Below are 23,235 nucleotides of genomic sequence, written 5' to 3' on the forward strand. Positions count from 1 at the left end.
CTATCCATCACTAAAAAAATGTTTTGGCTTCAGCTCCACTTTAAAGTCCAATTGAACTTTCAGTTTAAATCAGACAATTACATTCCACTTGCATCAAATCAGAAGTTCATGTCTTTTAGAAAGCAGCCCAGCCTGAGAAAAGTCTGTCCCCTTAGTTTGCTTCAGAAAAGGACCCTTGCTCTCCTTGCGGAAGCAGTGGTCTCTCTGCAGAGGTCTGACATGAATCAGACCTATACCTCTGCAATCAGGAAGTGCTCCGTGCTGATTGATGAACTCTAGCTTTGACTCAGCGGGAGGTTGTTGGACCTCTTCAGAGAGACCACTTCTACAGACAGAGCAAGGGTCTTTTTCTGCAATGTGCTGGCAGGAGACAGGCTTTTCTAATCAGGCTGTGACTTTTGTCTAAATGAAACAAACTGGAAGACTTTGAACACCTTTTGTTTCAATGCACCACGAGTGTATTTAGCTGATTTAAATCTGAACTCCGGGCACAAAAACCTTCATTCAAATATATCCCTCAGTAGCCACAAAGAAAATAAATCCGCTGTGTGTGTTTGCAAACTCAGATATTATCTTACATTGTTAAATCATCACTGTGCTGTACATAGAATGAGCAGAGCTGTGGGAGGGGCCCAGCAGGCTCCACCCACTACATGCTCCCTGCAGAAAACTACGGGAGGGGGGCGGAGACAAGGCCAGTCACCCTGCACAAGGAGCAGCAGTGAGCGGTCTTTATTACAGGAGGGGAACGGAAACAAGACCAGTCACCCTGCACAAGGAGAGAGCAGCAGTGACCGGTCTTTATTACAGGAAGCTCCAAGTGTCACACTGGACTACTGCACAGATCTGGAAGAAATACACAAAGCTCACCAAGATTTAGGGAAGAACACACATGACGCTTCTATTTAGACAATATTTGCTTATCCTGGAGTTCAGCCTTAAACAGAAAGCATGGTTGGTCTTGAAATGTTTAAGGATTTTTTATACATATATAAATAGCAAAAAAAAGCAGATATACAAATATAAAATCAGTTTTAAAAACATGTAAACATACAAAGAAATTAAAAAAAATGTTTTCTTACCCTAAACGACTATAGTTTCCCTTTATTAGCACAATAGAATGATCAGCAGCTTAGAGTCTGCTGAACAGATAACAGTAAAAGGTATTTTCTGTTGTCTTTGTGTTACCAATATGTGATTTTTTTTTCTTGTAGAACAATGGAGGACCTTATGTGGGGCCCGAAGCTTGCCCCTGTGTGCACAGCATTCACAGCCCATCCTTACTGCCCGTCAATGTGGAACGAAAGATAACGTTAGTTGGGAAGAACTTTCATCATTATCAGGTATTCCAGTGTTTTGTACTGGTGACGGGGATAGTAATGGCGTCTTTGTGTGCCAGCCTCGGCCATCTTCTGCTTATTGGGACCAGTAGGTTCCAGTAAAGGATATAAATCCACTTTGTGTGCACCAAATGCCTTTTCATACCTTTGTAAAAGTAGTGATGACATCATCACTGTGCCCTGTTTAAGGCTGGCACATAATCCAGCTTAATATGTTTCTGATAATTTTTTTCACTCTATGGAGGTGCCCTTTATGTAAGCAATGTGATAACTTACAGGTGAAACTCGAATAATTAGAATATCGTGCAAAGTTCATTTATTTCACTGATGCAACTTAAAAGGTGAAACTAATATATGAGATAGACTCATTACATGCAAAGCAAGATAGTTCAAGCTGTGATTTGTCATAATTGTGATGATTATGGCTTACAGCTCATGAAAACCCCAAGAACCCCAAATCCACAACCTCAAAAAAGTAGATTATTACATGCAATCAATAAAACAAGGATTGTACATAGAACAATATCGGACCTCTGAAAAGTACAAGCATGCATATGTACTCAGTACTTGGTTTGGGCCCCTTTTGCAGCACTTACTGCAATTACTTTTGCACGATATTCTAATTATTCGAGTTTCACCTGTATAGCAGTGGTTCTCAACCTGTGTAACCTCAGGACCCACATTTGTCTTCGGTCATTAAGTCGCGACCCAAGTTGCTCAGCATTGCGGATGCACTTTCCGATGCAGGTGATCGAACTGTGGCTGGGAGGTGCATTTGGGGTGCCATTCAAATGAATGGCAATGCAACGCACCTCCTTCACCAGAACACATGGTAGGTGCGATTGCATGGTACACTGCATTTATCGCACCTCAAAAACACTGACACATGCAACCACAGACATAATTTTTTTTTAAGATCCACCCAGTCTCCCTACCTTACGAGAGCTGGAGTGGATCCTCAGGCTGGGGTCCAGTGTGAGCTGCGTTGCTGTGATGGAGCTCCATCCATATGTGCATTGCTTGTACAGCTCCCATGCGCGCCCGTAGAGGTGCCGGGAGCCAGAATGTGACATCACTCAAGTCCAGGCACCTCTACAGGGCATGCATGGGAGCTGTAAGCAATGTACATATGGATGCATGGAGCTCTCTCGCGGCCATAGCCCCAGGCCACCCCACCTGAAGTCGGCACTCGGCATCGGGCAGCATATGTTGAATGGCTGCTCGGCGGGAGAACTGACAGTGCTGCGCTAGGGGGAAGCAGAGGAGCCTCTCACCTAGAAAAGTGGTAGACATGCGGCGACCCACTGAACACGGTGTCGCGACCCACCAGTTGGGAACCAAGGGCTTAGAGGTTTTATTTAAAAATGTCATTAGCATGTGACTGAGAAGGAAAAGAAGGAACCCGGGAAGGCAAAATATAAGCAGATTAAACTTCATCTTTGGGGTAAAGTGAATGATGTCAGTGTGGCTTATGCACACTTCTAGTCAATGTTTATGTTTTGTGATGCTTTTTCCTTATAATGATAACTGATGTGCTTACACTGCAGGACCCACAGTGGGATTACGAGTGTGTTCTGATCCTGGAGGGCAGGGGGGTGATCACCGATGCCTTTGTGGAAATGGATCCCGAGGACCAATCCAATTATTATATCACTTGCCAGCTGCACCAGGTAAGAAGAGGTGACGAGTCAAGGTGAGGTCAGGGCAGCTTCATTCAAAAACAGTTTAAAAGGTGCAAAAAACTGGATCGGCATCAGACATAAATGGCGCCATTTACCTGACTGAAATAAGAACTGTCTGTTTTGCCCACAGTAACTAATCAGATTGTTCTGTCTATTTCTATTAATTGGAACAGTGTAGTTGCTGTGGGCAGAATATTTTTTTTTAAAACCTCACAGCAATGAGGCCCATGTGGAGCGAGTATGCAGATTAAGGTCAGGCAACATGCATTTTCAGGGGGTCACAATGGCATCTCCCGTATTTCTGTCATTGCAGGTTTACTTTAAAGTGACTCTGTCATAAGAGAAGTACGGAAGTGGCCATTGCTGGTTCCTTTCCAAAAATCTCCCCTGCTCAATCCGAAATGGCAATGAGTGTCTGAAAATGTTATAAGAGTTTCTTATCACTCTATTTATCCTATCTCATTAATCAAAGTATCCGCATGACAGCCAGGGAACTAGCATTCTCAATAGGAGAGTTGAGCAATGGCAGCCTCCATTATTCTTTGATATCAGATTCCTTTTAAAGCCGAACTCCGGAAATATGAAAAAAAACTACCTTTGCATTGGGTACTGCACTGCAAGGGTCAAGTGCTCTTTTTTTTGCCTAGGGCAAAGGTAGCCAAACTTTGGCTCTCCAGCTGTGCTGAAACTACAAATCCTATCATGCATCTGCCTCTGGGAGACATGCCTATGGTTGTCAGTCTTGCAATGCCTTATGGGATTTGTAGTTTGACCACCCCTGGCCTAGGGTACCAATAAAAAGTACTTTACTTACTTTATCCTTCGCTCCCCTGGCAGCTCCCTTCTTCTCTCTGATGCTCTGGTTCCTATGCAGACCCTTGATGTCCTCGCTTACAATGCAGGATTGATAATCCTGCATTGTAAATTGTGATGTCCCAGCTGCGACCGCTTGCTGGAGCTCTGAAAAAAAGAGGCTGAGGTGGATCAGTCCTACGGAAGGAGGAGCGAGGGATAAGGTAAACATATGTGCTTGGTACTGGTACCCTAGGAAAAATGGGCATTTAACCCTTGCCATGTTGGGGGAGTCCCCGGATTTCCCTGAAGTTCGACATTAAGTCAGTATTGAGTCCACAGCACCACCAGCAGGCAGCTAGGAGGTACTGCAACAACTGTCATTGGAATGTTTGTAGACACCTAAATATTTTTCTGCTCTTTTCCTTAGAGATAAAGTATGAATGCATGTGAACACATGACCAATAACATTTGCATTTTGTCTTTTATTCCTCCATGTTCTTGCTGTAGTATAGTTACTCAGCTCTGCAGCCAGAGTTCAATGCCCTGATCTATGTGCAGTTGGAACCGGAGATGCGAGTAGACAGCTATGAGGACCTCCACGGTAAGTGAGCTGCGTGTGGTGTAGACTGAAAGGCTCCGCTGTCTCTGTTTTGTCCGGATTCTTACTTTTGTCCTTTTCTCTTTACAGTGATTTTGTATAACTGCTCCGTGGGGCACTCCGACTGTAGCCGATGCCAGACCGCTGATCCTAAATATAATTGTGTGTGGTGCGGAGGGGAACATCCCAGCTGTATGTACCAGCAATCCTGCACGGAGAAGGTGGAGGGCACCTGCCCTGCACCACTAATTCGCAACGTAGGTTAATTAAGCAGATGCACATTGAGAACACAGAGCATATGTTAGGTTTAGGATATTCCTGGTTTGTTAGTGCACAGCAGATGCATTGGATCTGCGCTGGCTGATTTTTCAAGCACTGCCCCCAATGCATACACATGGCATTTTGCCCCTTTTAGGTTTTCATTGCTGTCTGTGTCCCCGCTAGGGACATTCACCCTCTCGATTTGTCCTGGTGACCATTATCCAAGTGAAAGAAAATCCTACATTTTGAGTTGTTACTAGAACAGGATTAGGGGGTAAATCTTCCAATGAGGACATTAGTTCTGCTCACTCTGTTGCAAAAAAAGATTTCTTCTCCCTTCCTGTGGTGGCTGTGGGACAGGAAGTGAAGAATAATCTCCCCAATAGGACACACCATTTGAAAACAAAACTGATGGGTTATAACTCTTCCTTACTCCAAAATCCAAAATGAAAAAAAAGCTTTGGTTGTAGTTCCACTTTAAATACAAACCTGCCCTGAATGTATTCATTGCTATGTGTGCACCAAGATGGAGGCTCCCATAGGATAGACATAGGGACCACACTACACGGAGGAGCCTTGGCCAGGCAGTGTGGCTTCCACCTATATTTGGAAATGTGTGCAACTAAAAATGTTTGAACTGGTGTAACGTTTTTTGGGGGGGGGGTTTTGCTGGCTAGCTGGCAAGTGTGCTGGGAATTTTACATATTTCACATTCACCTTACTTTAGTTATAAATTGTTTGGAGTTGCTGCCATTTTTTTTTCTGGCTTGGCAGCGGTGATGTGCAAGGAGCAGAATCCCATAGCAACCAATCAGAAATCAGTATAACTTTATATCTTCATTGCACTGAAGTACCAGCATGTTTTATTTCTCCCTTTCTCTGATCCTGTTATGTATTTATTATTATCTGATGTTATGATGGAGTCATGGCTAAGCCTAGTAACTGGTTGGAATCATGTGATCTCTTTCAGATTGAGCCATTGTCTGGTCCAGTAGACGGTGGCACAAGGATCACCATCACCGGCTCCAACCTGGGCCAGAAACTCGAGGATATCGTGGACCGGGTATCTGTCGCTAACATCCCTTGCAGGGTGGATTTTCTCAAATATGAGATCTCCAGCATGTAAGTCATAGAACAGATATTTGCAGATTTCACTATTAGCAGCCAAGGTCACAGCAAAGGCGGGGAAGGGTTAGGTATCGCACTGTCAATGCTGGTAACTTTTTGACATGGGCCATTTAAGAGTGTAAATCCTTCACCCCCCAGGTCACTGTGCTGTAAAAGTGTTGCTAAATTTAAATTAACTTCACCCTCTAGTCTTCTCATCAGATTGCATATTTTCCTCTGCAGTATAGTGTGTATATCCGGTAAAAGCTGGACGGAGAGACCGGGACATGTTCTTGTGGAGGTTCCTGAAAGACTACAAGGCATTTCCAGTCAAGTGTTTACTTATCAGGTATTATCGCCTTTCTCTAATAACTGATGATCACCAGAAGATCTCTCAACATTGAAAAAAAAATTTAGCATGTGATTCCCCTGCTATGGCCAAACCTTCTTCAGGTGTAACCATAGCTGAACAAAACTGGGCCTAGCCTACCAGGAGCGTAACTAGAAATCACAGGGCCCCATAGCAAAATTTTGTATGGGGCCCCGTGATTGCTAGTTATGCCACTTGCAGAGCCCACCTGATATACCAAACGGCCCACCTGAGAGTGACCATGCAGAGCCCACCATAGACTCTCTAGTGGGCTCTGCAGGGTCTCAGATGGGCTGCAAACCTCTTACCTGTCAGCGCTGTCTGCCTCCGTGGTCGCCGGGCCCTGCCTCCTCTTCCGTCCCCAGGCCCCGCCTCCTCTTCTATCGATGGGCCCCGCCTCCTCTTACATCACTGGCCCCACCTGCTCTTGGGTCGCTGGCCAGTAATGTAAGAGGAGGCGGGGTTGCTCTTAGGCGGGCCCCGCCTCCTCCTTCACTGCGAACGCTGGCCTCTTCTGCCTTAGCTGCTGGCTGTCACTGGCACAGCTCCGCAGCGGCTGTGAGGGGAAACGCCGCTGCTGAGGTGTGTCAGTGACAGCCAGCACCCTTACATGCCATAGCGGCCCACAAGGCATCAGAGGGATGCCCTGGCTGGGCCCCCCTGTGCCCGGGCCCCATAGCGACCGCCTGGGTCCATCAGACACCATGGTTCTGGTCTGGTGGTCATAGTTCTGTCACTTTTCCATGGCTGCATTGTGCCTGGAAAAAAAGCCAAGGAGCTTCGAGTGGTAGAAGCCAACTGATCACCAGAGGGGATAAAGGTGTTAAGGGATGAAGGCGAGCTTTCCACTTTTTTAGTGCAGTTTGGGCAGAACTAGAAATAATACATGCTTTGTCAAGATTTCTTTTTTCTGTAGTCTTAATTCACTAAGTTATAATTATGGGGGATTTACTGCAACAGTTATTTTCAGTAGAGCAGAAAATAAATAACTAATGCCAAAAAATGAAACACTTTCTGGCAATAATCCATGTGGTACAGCTTAGTGAACTGAATGTTATAACAATCCAGGGACTGTAGTGCTGGCATTCCATTTTCCATCTGTACTCTGCTGCCACCTGGTGTTACAAAGAAGAGCTTCAAATACAGTAAATATCAAGCAAAATATGCTGCACATAGACAATTGATAAATTTTATTTACTTTTAGAAAAAAAACTAGTAATATTACTAGTAAATTAATGTAATTAATATGATTTAACTATCTAGGTACCTGCCTATTATTCGACATAGATAAACTGTTAATAAAATATATATTTGTTTCATGTTTTGTTGTTTATTGTGACATACCAGATTTGTATCTTTATATACAGAATCCAGTGCTTGCATCATTTTTTCCATCCCGCGGGCCAAAGTGTGGGGGAACCAGACTCACCATTATTGGATCCAAACTTCTGACTGGAAGAGCCAGCGATATTCAAGTTTTGATTGGTGACATTCCCTGTAAAATGTAAGACTTTTTGGGTTTGAGATATGACATAAGAAGGATAAACTGTTGCTAGTAATGAGTCATCTGTAGCTAAAGGAAACAGCTCTAGATCTAGATCCAATGTGGTAATGTTTATCACTGTTAGCCTAAAGAGCAGGCGGTACGTTGGACATTTGTATAGCTGCAGTTCTGGAAAAGTTCTGTTACCCTCCTTATGGAATACAGCTCTAGGTTACACCTTTATATGTTTCAACGGTGTGCTTAGACCTCTAACCTTAGGTGTCCATAGTCAGAAAGGAGATTTATAAACAATTTCAACTCATTCAATTACAGTGTTACATAAAGAAAAGCAAAAAGGTGTAAAATTATATAAAAATACTAGAAAAAGCAAATATATATCTGATGTAATGGTTTAATAGAATTCTATTATGAGATGCCTTTGCTGACCTTTATCATGTATATAATGACATAGGTGTTCAGGCAATATAAGGTGCTATCGAGGTGTGCGTGGTGCATACAGTTTACTTACTGGGGATACTTCAGAAACTTCACTGAGTTTATAACATTGGAGGATTTTATTAGAAACTTATATTTGTCTTTTTTTTATTTTTCTTTCATAGTTTCTCAGAGATTCAGGAAAACCAGCTAGAATGTTTGACTGGTACCAGTAACATAACTTTGGATCTCAGAGTGACCGTGTTGTATGGAGAACAAGTATTTAGCTTCTCAGATCCATTGTTTACTTATACTCCGGACCCCAACATCACCTCTGCCAGCCCTTCCAAGAGCTACTACAGGTATGGGGCTGACACATGATGTGACATTATTACTTCTACTGCAAGGGACTCCTTTTTTGTAGTGGTAGATATACATGTTTTAACATTATTGTAATGCAAAAGTTGTCCCCCTTTTATTTGGAACTTTGTACATAAGCTGTGTGCTATAAATTCTTACCACCCCCTTCCATTTGCAAAGGGACAGTGTTACATTGTATCAAATTTCTGAAGTATTCCTACTTAGCCTGATATTTCCCTTTAAATAGAAAAAGATATTGAGTCCTCAACCTCTTTTTCTGCATCCCCAGCACTCAATGGACAGGAAGTCAGTACAGAGTCTTCCTGTTCATTCACAATCTGGAGATAGCAAAAATGTACTATCAACCCAGTCACGAATGGACAGGAAGCCTCTGTACTGAGCTGCTCCCTTTTCATTCATAAAGTGAGCAGATAGTAAATATTTACTATGTCCACAATCATGAATGAACAGGGAGTGATGTATAGCACTTCCTGTTCATTCATAACTGGGGACATAGTAAGCTTACTATGTCCTCAGTTATTTACAAACAGTACTTGATCGCTCAGTGTTTGTGCTCCGCTCTCCATCCTTCGCCCCCGCCCTGCTGAGCTCTCCTCTACCGGCAAAGCCCTGACCCGCTCTGCATTTTGGCAGATCTCCTACACCTGCACTGCCCCGCTTGGCCTCCTGACAGCTTCTCTGCTCCTTGGGCGCTGGCAGCTGCATCCACTCTGTGTCCCTTCTGATCTCCGCCGCCTCTGCCGACACAGGCGGGGGAGAGCAGCAGGAATCAGAGGGAACACAGGCCGAAGCTTGCAGCCGGTGCCTATTGGGGAGGAGAGAAGCCAGGGATGCACTGCATTTTCGGCCATTTATTTATTTTTGGTTGTATTGGCATTTACACCTTATCCACCTGTTTTATACCTTTTTAAAAAGGAAAGTTTTAACTTTTAATATGATTGTGACTTTCTTGCGACACGAGATTGTATGCAAACATACAATGAAATTTAAATGCTACACCTAAAAACAATGTTTTAAAAACATAGATATAGCATAATGAAAGCAACAAAAGCCCTGTCAGCCCCCACATATTAAGGTAAATGAATAATCAATAAAATGATATGATTCAAAAATTAACAGCAACTTAAAACACAACACTTAGGGGCTGATTTATAAACCGTTCGCACAGCTCTTTGCAGTGAGAACGAGATTCATAGTAGTGTATGGCCACTAGATGGAGCTGAGGAGCACAGAGAATTTCCTATGCTCCTCAGCTCCATCTAGTGGTCGTACAACACTGTGAATCTCGTTTGCACTTGGAAGAGCTGTGCAAACTATTTATAAATCAGCCCCTAATATATATTGCCATTTGATCATTTTTATATCCTCTCGCAATTGCACCAATCCCATTTAGAAGAGGTGTATCAGAATATAGTTCAAAACTGCTATAACATAGCTCTACTTATGCATTTAATGTGTATCCAAATGTTTTCAACACGTATAGGTCGCAGCGTAATTTTACTCGATGGTTGTATAACCAGTCACACTTGAATTTGAGTAAATGCTTTCAATCTGATATTTGCCGCTAGAGGAATGAACACACTTAGCTAGCATCAATTTTCATCAAGGTTTCACCTTTGTCCTTTTTAATTTTTTAAAATCTTCTTTTGATTCTTGACTGTAGTGGAGGACGTGTGATCATGGCATACGGACAGAACTTGGATGTGGTACAAGCTCCGAAGATCCGGGTGACAGTGTCCCCTATGGAAAGGCGGAAGAGGCGCAGTCCGGGGAGGAAGCGGCGTATTGTTCCGGAGACGGAATGCCTGGAGGGGTCTCTCTGCACTGTGCAGCAGGTAAAGATACCTTTAGCCTATTTTATACTCTCAAAGGAAACTGCTGACATAAGCTCAGAGCTGTCATCATTTTTCTTGTTGCCTACAGAGTCACTTACCAATAACTGCACATTGTGCTGGGTCAGTGGTTCTGGTGGTAGTGGACAAAGCTGACAATGACAGCCCAATGCCTGCAGGAATTGCAGGTTCCATATTTCTGTCCTTGCAGGTCACCTTTAAAGCTGAACGCCAGGCAGATATAAAAGGCACAAGTTAATGCAGCTCTGTGTCCACTAATACTTCATTTAATGTATTTATTTAAATGCAAGCAGTGTATGCAACTGAATTAGACTTTGTATCAGCCTCTTGCAGTCCCCTGTAGAGCAGAACTCAGAGAAGGGGAGAAGCAGCACAAGGAGCCAAAAAGTTGTAGCAGAGGAGAAGAGAGTAGAGTGGCAAATGTGTACTGTTTCTCCTTTCACTGTCCAGTCACAGGCTAGGGAGTGGACCTGTAAGTGAAAGTGAAATGGCAGCAGACAAAGATCAAGACAGGGCTGAGTAAATCTACTGACTGGATCGACAGAGATACAAATCCTTTGACAGGTAAAACAGACCCCCATATACGTCTTTCATGAATGAAAAGAAACAGTTTTTGATTTAGCTCCACTTAAAGGGTGTACTTTGGTCAAATTTGAGCCTTAAACATAGCACCCCTCCCCCCCCTAACTCAGGGCTTCGGATTTTCATCCAGGTATCATTGTAGTACAGGTCATCTGAGAACCCCTGTTTGGGATGCAGGAGGAAAATTCTCAAACACACCCACTGTAGGCTCCTTTCTCTCGGGTGTACAGAAGAAGCCAATGTGTCATAGATTCAGTACTGAGTAGAAGCATTCTAACATCCCCCAATCACATTGACTCAAAAGTTTGATTGTGAGTGGTGATTCAGCTACTACAGAGGGCTAGTTGAACAGCTCAGGCTTTATGAAACAGAAGAGCTCATTTAAAGTTCTCTGCAGTTGATTGCATATGAGTGCTGGCTCATATGTAATCAACTCAGATAAAAATATATTGACTTTTGCACAGTTGCAGTGTTTTCTGCATAGCATTAGCCAATCATTGTTTGGTTCCACTTGTTACTTGTCCTTTAAGTTGTTCTCCATCTCCTTCCGCAGTTTGAAGAGCTGTGTCTGATCAATTCCTCCTTTCTGTTGCTGTGCAAGACTCCGGCCATTCCCCCTCTGCACTGGAACGCTCGGGTGGATGTGGAGTTCATCCTGGATAATCTCGTCTTCAACTTCACTGTTATCAACTCGACTCCGTTTAGTTATGTACAAGATCCGGTGCTCAGACACCTGAATGCAGAGGACCCGGCCAAGCCGTACCGGCACAAGCCCGGCAGCGTTATCTCTGTGGAGGTAATAATAGCATCAATAATTGAGGGAAAAAGTCATATCAGTATCTTCATACAAATAAGAAACGTCAGATGATATGATTCCTCAACCCACTGTCATTGGTTATTATTTATTTTAACATGTCAGATGTGTTTAAAAGAGAACTTTGGGGTAAGTGTTTTTCCCCATAGTTCTCTTAAGGGTCACGGGAGGACATATACTAGCTGCATGAGTGACAGCTGGCTGTGCCTATCTAGAGGCAGAGGCAGCTGTGCCCGCCCCCTGCCCGTCCATTCCTCCATTCAGCGATGGAGGATGGGAGAGGGGAATCCCTGTGGGGAGCGGTGACTGACAGTCACCGTTCTCTGCAGGGAGATGATCGAGAGGTGAGCGAGCGACGGTATGCGTTCGCTCACTTCCCGATCTATTGAGCCGACGTGTGACAGTTTCATTGTCACACGTCGACTCGAACTATGAGGATGAGTGATTTTCACTCACCTCATAGTTCTATTTTAAGTATATGAAAATATTATGATAGTATATAGGGCACCAACAGCTGTGTGCACTTAGTTGAAATCCTACAAAAACACTGCAACTGGCACTTTAAGGTACTGTATATGTAAACCCAGTTACTGAAATTTCATATAAACTATACCATGTCAATGTCATTTGCAATATCTATAAATCAGCAATTGATTATTAAAATATTACCTGCTGTTACTGGGTGACAACGCTCTGTCCCCATCTCCCAGCAGTGCTCCTGCATTGTCACCCTGACACACAGGTTTCTGATGAAGACTACATTTGGCTTTGTCAACACACATTGCACAGACATGGTCCTCTGTTGTCACCATCAGGAAACCCACCCTAAGAAATGCTGTTCAGCCATCACTTGAGTACATGAGACAGGAAGTGTCTGCAGGAGACCAGCAGCACTGAGATCCAACAAAGGTTAAAAGAAAATGAAAAAAGTATTTTTATTAAGAAAGGTAAATTTGTATAATACACGATACTTAGATAACCAAATGCCATTCATTTAAGATTTATATATACTTTAATCTCATAAGCAGAACAATCCATGACGAGTGTTGTTCTCTGCATTGCTACTAAAACCAGTAAAGGACAAAACGTGTGATTCTGCTTGATCATCTGACTTCAGTTTTTGAGTCACCTACCCAAAAAAGTATGCAGGTCATGACTTCTGACTTTTTTGACTTGCATGTTTATTCCAAGTCAATATATCTATGTATTAAAGGCAAGGACAGCCAGGCAGCTAGTATTTTCAGATCAGCAGTAGCAGCCCCCCCGTGTCTTTTTAAGTAGAGGTTTACTTTAATGCAGCACCTGGGAGTGATTCTTGTAACTGCCTGACACTGACATCTTTTATTCCCAGGGCGAGGATCTAGATCTGGCTATTACCAAAGAAGAGATGGTTGCAATGATTGGGGATGGGCTGTGTATGGTGAAAACTCTGACGAGTAACCATCTGTACTGTGAACCGCCAGAGAAGCAGCCGTCTCCCCGCTATCCATCCAAGAGGGAGGGAGTGGATTCTCTACCTGAGTTTACAGTAAGATCACATTCATAGTCCAGCTGTGATGTTGCTTGACCTGCAGTGCGATGTCCTGTTCTCTGTTGGAACCTGAATGCAGTTTGTAATTTACTTTTTTGCATACTGCTGGCCATGCCAAAATTCAACAGGTTTGTGTAATTGACCTGTCAGTTTTTACATTGATTGTACATACTCCAGGCTTGACCTATCTAGGTATGTCTAGACCAAAAGCTTTTCTACATTGTACGCTGTTAGCAGTAGCACTTAGACTGCTAACCCCTCTAACCTGTTACAAGTCCTGCCCTGGGGTAGATGTACCATTTGTGCAGACTGTGAATCTGAACAAGATTCTGGGATTTAGGTGCTCCTATACATAAGATGTAGGTTGGTCAGGTGTTGAAATTTCCTTCTACCATAGGGTTGCTGCACCCTTCCAGAAACCATGTTCCTGGTTAGTAATATCCAAGTGGTGCTGAGAAGCAAACACCTAATTCACTGTATGCCTGACTGGCATTGCAATATGCAGAGCGTGCCTCCCATTTCATCTTGACATTAATTGGACTGAAAGGAATGAAGGGGCTGTCCAATCCAAGTTGCATACTATTGACTATGAGCCCAGGGCATCACAAAGGCTCATCTACCTGTATCTTTCTTTCCTTTCCTTCCTTTCTTTCTTTCCTTTCTTTCCTTGAACAAGGTTCCTTTGCTTACTTAGTCCACCACTCACTCTGCACCCAAATTGTGTTCCAGCCCTGCAATAAGCCCACCCTTCATTGTTTATTCTTAATAAAGACACTAAGGTAAGAGCATGGGGTAAACGCTATGTCCATCTGCTTTTTCACCTGTGTCCGTGCTAGGAGGTGGTAGTTTGAAGGACAATAATGAGATGAGAATGTCATTCTATGCCATCCCAGGAGGGCTCTAACAAAAACACATTCTCGCCTTGTCTCTTGATCGGAAAGGCCCTTCCTTCCTGTGCTAGACTAAGCACATTAGCTCAGTAAATAGGGGTTTGCAGATGTGGCGGTGGCCTGTGGCAAAACCACGCAAGCTTTAAGACCCATCTCACAGTTTCCTGCTTAGTCTTTGTTGTAACACTTCTTCTTTATTCTCAAGAGCTTTTGGTAATGCTTGAGAAGCAGTGAACTATTAGTTGTTAAGATGAGAAGACCAGCTATTGGTAATGCTTGAGAAGCAGTGAAATATTAGTTTTTAAGATGAGAAGACCAGCTATTCACTAAGAGTTGGGTATAGCTTCCAGCTGAGATGATATACTGTATATGGGATGGTTTGGACAAGATGCCTGAAAGGTCACCTTACACTGATGCCTAAAAGGTCGCAACAGGAGTTTTGACATGAAGGGTAAGAGCTGGAACACACTGCAGATGCTTGGTGTCCTGTTTGACCTTGAATTCCCAGGAATACATTAGGCGCATGGCCAGATGAAGGAAAGGTTGATCATGCATTTTTGGTCCTCTTATGGCTGAATATCATTACGGCTCAAATACATAAAGATATGCCAGATGAAAGATGACACTGATGATTATGTATCATGCTTTGATCTTCATTAAACATGGTAATCACTCTCACTATATTTCCTTTCTATCTCAAGGTACAAATTGGAGGGATTCATTTAGTCCTGGGTAAAGTGCAGTATGATACAGAAAGCCAACTTACATTCCCCTTGGAGGCTCAGATCAGCCTAGGAGTCGGAGCATCCTTTGTAGCTCTGATCGTACTCATCATCGTCTTGATCTACAGGTATGTAAGCCTTTTAATTGGACATTTTAACCCAGTCCTGATACTTACACATATAATGGAATGTTTTCCCCTACTGTGTTCTGTACCTTGTCATCTGACTGTAAATGGCAAACTCTTCCTGTATTCTGACTTTGAGCAGGAAAAGCAATATCTAGTTAGCCAACTTAAGGTATTGCCTGTATTTTCCCTTTTCTGTTACTATCTATGGCTAACAAGGTACAATACTTTGCTTTTAGGAGGAAGAGTAAGCAAGCACTGAGGGATTATAAGAAAGTTCAGATTCAGCTTGAAAACCTGGAAACAAGTGTGAGAGATCGCTGCAAGAAAGAATTCACAGGTACATGCATGGGGTTCCAGTCCCAGGATACTGTTTTAGAGTAATACAGACAACTTTCCATTCCTAGATTCAAGGGTTCTTCCAACAAACTCCAGCCCATGAGTTGGAAAATGAAGTGCTCTATAATCCTGGGTAGAGGTGATACCACTTGTCTGTGAGTGGTTTGCTATAAAAGAACCCTGAACAGAGGAAATATGGAGACTGTCAATTTTGAATTTCCATTCTAACAAATTCTATTTCCTGGCTGTTATGCTGATCCTGTAGCTTCAGTACATTATAAGTCATTGACCTGGAACAATTATTCAGGAAGGGACAAATGTACGTGTGACAAGGCCTCATAGCAAAACTATTAAGAGAATTCTAATTGTTTTTATAGCAGTTTACAAAGGCTATTTATGCATTAGATTATTCCAAATGTGTTTGCCAAATCCTGTTACTACCTATATAAACAAGTGTTTAGCCAGGCAGCCCTGTGCCCATAGCAGTCACATAATCTGGCTATAATTATAGCCTTTCAGCTGGTATATTCCAAAGGAGGGCAGCAATGGTTATAATGCTACCTCTGTTCTTGGAGGGATTGCCTATTTCCACTGTAGTGCATTCCTGTCTCATAAACCCACTGAAAAGCACTTTTGAATGACTCCCAGTAGAAATTACGGAGTGGGACTAACATTTTGATATGCCGGAGATGGAAAAGACAACATTTAGGAAGAGAGTAATTCTGCATTGCTAAGAGTTTTTCCAAAGAACATTGTTTGAGAAACTTTCTGCTTGAACTCCAGAAATGGTAAGGCCAGTGATTTCCAAACCCTCTTCTTTGACCTGTTCAGCTGTAGGATTTATTTTGTTTTGTTTTTTTAACAATTAGCGGGAGATTGTTTACAAAAATTGTACAGTACAGACTCCAAATTTCTTATTCAGTTCTTGGAATTTGTGCTTTATCAGGAACATGCTGATGTGTTTATTTGATGTTCTCCCTCCACAGATCTTATGACAGAAATGATGGATCTCACCAGCGACTTGGTTGGCACAGGCATACCATTCTTGGATTACAAGTCTTACGCAGAGAGAATTTTCTTCCCTGGTCATCGGCAGTCTCCCCTCCATAGGGATCTTGATGTTCCAGAGGGTCGGAGGCAGACGGTGGAGCAGGGGTTAATCCAGCTATCAAACCTTCTCAACAGCAAACTCTTCCTCACCAAAGTATGTATCAGTGTACGGACATTCTCCTAGTCAATAGAACTCACTTGATGGTCAGGTCACTGTACAATGTCGTTTTGCTGACCTCTTCCCTTCACCTTACAGTTCATCCACACTCTGGAAAGTCAGCGTACATTCTCCGCTAGGGATCGGGCCTATGTGGCATCTCTGCTCACCGTGTCGCTGCATGGGAAGCTGGAATACTTCACTGACATTTTGAAGACCCTCCTCAATGACCTGGTGGAACAGTATGTGGCCAAGAACCCAAAGCTTATGCTGAGAAGGTACGCTTTCTTATACTTTGAGCAAATATGGCCCAATGATTACACCAACAAGTCACTGACCTGGAAAAGGAACTTCTAATGTTCCTGATCTGCAGACTTGTTTCAGGCTATGACTAATGGGATACTTTAAATGTTTTGGACTTGCTTGACATGTTTTCACTTTTATGGTTTAACTGTTTAGGACAGAAACCGTGGTGGAGAAGCTGTTGACTAACTGGATGTCCATTTGTCTATATTCTTTTGTGAGGGTACGTCTTGGCTATTAATATAATAAATTCAATACTTTCATATTATCGTGTATTGTTTTTTTAAATCTAATTGGCTTCTTTCTATACAAGGACTCAGCTGGGGAGCCACTGTATATGTTGTTCCGTGGCATAAAACATCAAGTAGATAAAGGGCCAGTGGACTGTGTGACGGGAAAAGCCAAATACACACTAAACGATAACCGCCTTCTGAGGGACGATGTGGAGTATAAGACCCTGGTGGGGACTTAGTTCTTAATCTAAAAACCTTCCATATCATAACTCTACCATGCTGTTTAGAGATCCATTATTCACTGATATGTTTATTTGCAGACACTGAATGCAATTATACAACCTTCTACTGGCAACGCTTTGGTAGAAGAGGAACAAGGAGTGCCCGTGAAGTTACTGGACTGTGACACTATTATGCAAGTGAAGGAAAAGATTCTGGACCAAGTATTTAAAGGAACCCCATACTGTCTCCGACCCAATCCAGAAAGCCTTGACCTGGGTAAGTTTCTTTATCTTAGCTTGGGCCGCCGGTTACACTCACCAATAATTTGGGTTCTGAAACAGTATCACAAAAGTAGCATGGTCACAATACCACAGGCAGGTCATAGGTGCCTCGATGCACCAGTATCCATATAAAATTGGAATTGAAATGAATTGCTTAACATTGTCACCTTTGCTAAGAGTAGACAGAAGTGGAAGTCTATCAGCATCACATGTTCCTTTGGCCCGGCCATTAAGAAATGCAAATGTGTTTTGATTTTGCCAGAATGGAGATCTGGGTTGGCCGGACATCTCATCCTCTCTGACGAAGATCTTACGTCGGTAGTGCAGGGGTCATGGAAGAGGATAAACACATTACAGCACTACAAGGTGAGCTCATATATAAAAGTACATGATATTGAGTGGCTAGAAGGATGCTAATGACAAGTTGTAGAATATAGACACCTTTGCTTATGGAATACTCTTTTTACAGGTACCTGATGCAGCAACTGTCGCTTTGGTGCCTCGGCTTAGCAAGCACATCCATCCGGAAAACCATGATTATATCCCGGGAGAAAGTGAGTGATTTTACTGCGCTTGTCTGTCAATAAGACTGCCAGAGTGGATCCTGTGTTCACCTTTCCAAGACAAAGTATAACCATGTTTTGTTATATAGAATCTCTAGAATATAACTTTGTTAGCAACATATCTTTCCCTTAGATTTTTCTTTTAGTTTGTGACCATTAAATTGGCAGCCTATTTCCATTTAAGCCAGATTTGTGTGTTCCAAAAACACGTCAATGAAAGGATAAGGGTCATCAGTACCAAATGTATAAGAGGTGACCCTATTCTCAAGCAGAAAATGGAGTGACTACCAACATGTTGCTTTAAAATGGCATGGAGGAAATTTGATTTGTTTGAAAAGCTAGACCTAGTCCTAGACAGAAGCATTTTAAAGTCATGAATGTTTGAGTTTCCCATCAACCAGTTCCGGGTACCCATTCGAATTATCCTAGCTGCTACTCACTGTGAGAAAGCCCAGTTTTCTGTTCTCTGTCCTTTAAACCCAGTCTTGCACTTTCTGTCACAGGTTGCTTCAACCCACAATTTATGCTAGGTCCCCCCCAGCTCATAAGGCTTTCAAATTTTCATCAACCAACAAGGTTCTTACTCTTCAATACACAACACAGGTCCTTCTCCACATCAGTTAGTTCAGGTACTTCCTTCCCTTCATACCCATTATCAGGTTCCTTATGTTGGATTTCACAGACTGTTTTTTGACAAATGCTTGTACAAGACTCTGCTTCCCAAACTCCTCCTTTCCATTATTCATCTGAGGTTCCCTTGTCTGGGAGTCAGTCCAGGCTATTCAAAATTCTTCCTTCTAAGTCTTCCAATACCTCTTAACCCAAAACCAAGTTATGTCCATCCTGACCACTTTTCAGTGCAATTTAAAAAGGGAGTCTGCACTCCTTCTTCCCAATCTCCAGCCTGGACCCTAACTCCGATAAAGAGCTCAGCCTTTTATTTTGCCCTCATAATGCATTACATTGTTGCCATTGCCAAAGTTATGTTTTGCATAATAAGCAGATGTCTCTATGAAACTTTAAATGTAGACCTTCATGTTACAGAGACCCCAATGCTGGAGGACGCAGATGAAGGTGGAATTAAACTCTGGCACCTTGTGAAGCCCACAGACGAGCCAGAGCTGCCCAAGCACAGAAGAGGGAGTCTGCGGGACAGGGAGAGAGCCAAGGCCATCCCTGAAATCTACCTAACCCGCCTCCTGTCAATGAAGGTGAGAAGACGCTCTTTGGATTCCTCCCTGTCTTAGAGGGCACTGTCTCATACACTTTCATTGTGGGACCAGGGCCATCTAAACTCCTTTGCAAATTTTGTGAATGTGCCTACCAGGGTTGCAGCAGATCTGATTGTTAGATTGCAGGTGTCAGTTCTTACTGACACTTTAACTGTTGGAAAATAAATATAAAAGAGGAATTTTATCCTCACACATACACAATATTGTTCATATCAGTAGATATATCTGGTGGATTTAATATCCAGAAGTGATAAATGCAGTGGTGTGCAGATGGCCTCAGTTACTCTATTAAATGCCCGTGATTAGGGACCCACATTCATAAGAGCCGTGACACACACTAACAAATCTTAAACTGACACTGAACTCAGTAGTTATATCTTAAAAATACATTCAAGTACCTTAACTATTAACAAAAATCTTATTTGTGTATCACTCCTCAAATCATCTCTGATTTGGTGCTGACACTGTCCTTCTGGAGGGGGGCTTCTTTTGTTCCCCATGGTCCCTGTGTGTGTTGTAAAGTACCCAACACTCCCAAGCTCACTCCTGTGATAGACTACAATCTCATTGTTAGTTCAGTAATTAGTATTCAGAGGACAGTGTCAGCACCAATTTAGAGATGATTGAAGGATCTACAGCCGAGTGATACACAAATAAGATACGTTTCTGTTAATAGTTGAGGTACTTGAATACATTTTTAAGATTTAACTCCTGAGTTTAGTGTCACTTTAATTCTTCTGAGTCTTGCACGTTGCAACCTCCTGAAATCTGTTGTCCCTTAGTTACTGTATAACTTTGGCCCAGTTCATTTAATAACAACGGGGTGGATATACTAAAGGCAAATAGGCTGTTCATTTTGCAAGGCAATTTCCCCTAGCTTAGTAAATGAGGTGAAGGTCTGCTGACTTTTATTATTCAATCATGTGCCAGCAAAAATACTGGGGGGGGGGGGTTTCATTTTATTTGCAAAGTGATTTTTTTCTTACTAAGCTAAGTGAAAATTTTCTTACAAACATAACAACCGTTTTGACTTTAGTAAATGAACCCCACTGTGTCTGATAAATCAGAACTAACACAAAGTCGTTTCAGCATAACTCAGATCAAAAGATGGTCAGACAAATTGCAATCTGAGTGTACAGTACAGTCTCCTTTAAATATATTGACAGCTGTTTAGCACAGTTTGCATTACTTTACATAGTTTGGGTAAATCTAAAGGAGATTGTACAGTGAGTTTGTAACACGTGTGGGAAGTTTAAGAGTTATGTGGGTTGTGGAAGGGGTGGTGGGCTCATTCTGCTCAGCTGTCCATGCTTAAAGTGTGCTATCTATATGTGTTGCTTAGGGCACTCTGCAGAAGTTTGTGGACGACCTCTTCCAGGTAATACTCAGCACCAGCCGTCCTGTACCGCTCGCTGTTAAATATTTCTTTGATCTGCTGGACGATCAGGCTCTACACTACGGAATCACAGATCCCGAGACCATCCACATCTGGAAAACAAACAGGTACTTGTACTTACTGAAACTCTACCTCCAAAGATCAGTAACACTACCCTTGAATCGAAAATAGGTTATCTGTATGTAAAAGTGCTATTGGTACCATTTATAACAAAAAGGTTCCCATATCTGCACAAATCCTAAAGCAGAACTCTAGGCAATCAGGCAAATACACTGTTCGGACAGATTTGTGATTCACTGCACAGACAGAAAAATGGCTCTTCTGTTTGCTGGATCAGCCTTACAGCTTCCTGTGGCACCTACCTGCTTGTTGGCAACTCCAAAGCTGAGCCAGGGTTTCAGGTTGTGTAGTATGACAGAGGTGTATGAATTGCAGGACTGTCTGAATGGAACTATAAAACGTTTGGCATGCAAAACAGCCCATATACAGTATATAGTGTGTCAGTTGTGTATTCAACTTTTTGCCTAGACCTCTACTCTTATCATTCCATTTACCTAACATCCAGTCTAGCCTAAAGTCTTGTTATCAGCCATTTTTGACTAATGGTGACTTGCCAGATGCTGCCTGCTTGGTTACTTTACTACACTTACTGGGCCTGCGCTCTTGGGAAAATGTCCATCTTCACAATATTTTATTTGAAATAGCTTCTTGAAACTTGATAGATTCTTGAAACATTTACGTATGTGCCCTTAAATCTTAAAGAAGAGCTCCAGGATCTTAAGTATTTCTATTTTATTGTTGTCTCCTAGACAAAACCAGCACTTAACTCCTGCAGTGCAGGGGTAGACCCACTGCAAGGGTTAATTTTCAAAAATCCTGGAGTTCTTCTTTAATTGTTGTTTTATATAAACCAAGATGTTAAGTTGGTTTACTGATACTTTTAGCCATAAACAGGAAGGAAACAGTATAGTGGTCAGATATAAGCTAATCCTCGGGGAAACTTCCAGCCACCAAGTGAATTAAATGTATCACTAAGATTAAAATGATGGAAGCAGTACCTGTATTGTATACATATTAGGAATCTCAGTTCCACTATTTGGCTAGGTACCCTCACTGCCTGTTAATTATTTTGTACCAGAAGAAAAAATTATAATGGGCATCACTTTGAGTATTTCAAAATTACCACTTTTATGTACTGTAGATAAATGAATTTATTGTACATTGCAAAAAAGTGCAGGAGCCCCCCCCCACACACACACACACTAACAAAAGACAACATTGTCCACTAGGGTTGGCCAACCCCCTAACATCCAGACTATACCAGAAAAGCAGCTCCTTCACCAAGTGAATTAACTGGACTTGACCTGTATCTAACATCAATGAGGTAATTGAGCTTATTTGTAATAAGTTCCTATCTTGGTCAATAGTACAGGTCAAATCATGAACCATTACATCACTGATCATGTGATACAATTGCAAGGACGTGCTGTTATGGAAAAAATTTGCTTGGGCTGTGCGCACAAATCCATGCCGCGCTAAAAGTTGCACTCAGTGCACCATACTGCCTTATATAGTACATGGAGCTGGTTGGTTATTGGTGCACCTCCATGCTTGGAAAAGACCCCTTTAAGGGCTCAAAACCTAGCAATGTCTCTACAGAGGTTTTAATTCTCATACTGCCATCTGTTCACGGAATAAAAGAGCTCGTTACATGCCCAAGACCTCATTGGGGCCAGCTCTTTGGATTCTCGTTAGTTGACGTTAAAGGATTATGGTCTACTTCTGTGTATCTGTTGTAGGAGATACATTATTAATACATTTACCCAATTATAATTCCCATTGTTTGTCTGCTCAGTTTGCCTTTAAGGTTCTGGATCAACATAATCAAAAACCCCCAATTTGTGTGTGATGTGCAAACCTCAGACAGTGTGGACGCTGTCTTGTCGGTGATTGCCCAGACCTTCATGGATTCCTGTACCATCGCAGATCACAAGCTGGGGCGGGTAAGTTAAAAAATGTATACCAAAAAGGAAACGTTTGCTTCCATGCAGTATTGTAATGACTCGGTTCACACAAGAAGTGGGAAAGTAGTAGTTGTAGTTTCCACCGTTAAGGATGTATAGATTTAAATTAACATGTTTTTCTAAATACAGTAAACTCCCAGTTATCGGGCACCCACAGGGATCAGTAGGTGCCAGATAACTGTAGTTTCTGGTTGCTTGAGAGTTAAAGCAGAGATCTTTGGCCGGGAGAAGAGGAGAGACACAGGGTAAGTCAATGCACGCAGCCAGGATACACAGACACCATGGGACACAGAAGACACACAGAATTTTTCTTTTTTTTTTTTTCTCTATTCTGACATCGCTCCGTGTCAGAACGATTGGCTCGATTGAGCCGCTCGGCTGTGATCGGGAGCTGTACGGGCTATTGTGAATAGCCCGTACAGCACCCACTCGGTTCCCCTGAATCGAAGGGATCCTGGGGCCGAAG

General features: G+C 42.5%; 1 protein-coding gene across 2 annotated transcripts in view; it reads left to right on the forward strand.

The window, feature by feature from the left end:
* Window positions 1-23,235, forward strand: part of PLXNB1 (plexin B1) — a 175,959-nt gene that overhangs the window by 146,877 nt on the left and 5,847 nt on the right. Inside the window, exons 12-34 of one of the 2 annotated variants that reach the window (XM_018557973.1) lie at window positions 1,215-1,343; window positions 2,888-3,010; window positions 4,325-4,418; window positions 4,506-4,672; window positions 5,647-5,798; window positions 6,027-6,132; window positions 7,521-7,657; window positions 8,257-8,433; window positions 10,116-10,287; window positions 11,441-11,683; window positions 13,053-13,229; window positions 14,824-14,972; window positions 15,209-15,309; window positions 16,295-16,512; window positions 16,615-16,793; window positions 16,975-17,041; window positions 17,132-17,278; window positions 17,372-17,549; window positions 17,817-17,920; window positions 18,024-18,108; window positions 19,147-19,328; window positions 20,692-20,852; window positions 22,601-22,748. In XM_018557973.1, coding sequence (XP_018413475.1) covers window positions 1,215-1,343; window positions 2,888-3,010; window positions 4,325-4,418; window positions 4,506-4,672; window positions 5,647-5,798; window positions 6,027-6,132; window positions 7,521-7,657; window positions 8,257-8,433; window positions 10,116-10,287; window positions 11,441-11,683; window positions 13,053-13,229; window positions 14,824-14,972; window positions 15,209-15,309; window positions 16,295-16,512; window positions 16,615-16,793; window positions 16,975-17,041; window positions 17,132-17,278; window positions 17,372-17,549; window positions 17,817-17,920; window positions 18,024-18,108; window positions 19,147-19,328; window positions 20,692-20,852; window positions 22,601-22,748 — 3,396 coding nt within the window. The remainder of the gene's footprint in view (window positions 1-1,214; window positions 1,344-2,887; window positions 3,011-4,324; window positions 4,419-4,505; window positions 4,673-5,646; window positions 5,799-6,026; window positions 6,133-7,520; window positions 7,658-8,256; window positions 8,434-10,115; window positions 10,288-11,440; window positions 11,684-13,052; window positions 13,230-14,823; window positions 14,973-15,208; window positions 15,310-16,294; window positions 16,513-16,614; window positions 16,794-16,974; window positions 17,042-17,131; window positions 17,279-17,371; window positions 17,550-17,816; window positions 17,921-18,023; window positions 18,109-19,146; window positions 19,329-20,691; window positions 20,853-22,600; window positions 22,749-23,235) is intronic. The other variant, XM_018557974.1, reaches the window with a different exon arrangement.

This window comes from Nanorana parkeri, unplaced genomic scaffold, assembly GCF_000935625.1.
Source record: "Nanorana parkeri isolate BGI_ZX_2015 unplaced genomic scaffold, ASM93562v1 scaffold314, whole genome shotgun sequence".
NCBI classification, from domain to species: Eukaryota; Metazoa; Chordata; class Amphibia; order Anura; family Dicroglossidae; genus Nanorana; species Nanorana parkeri.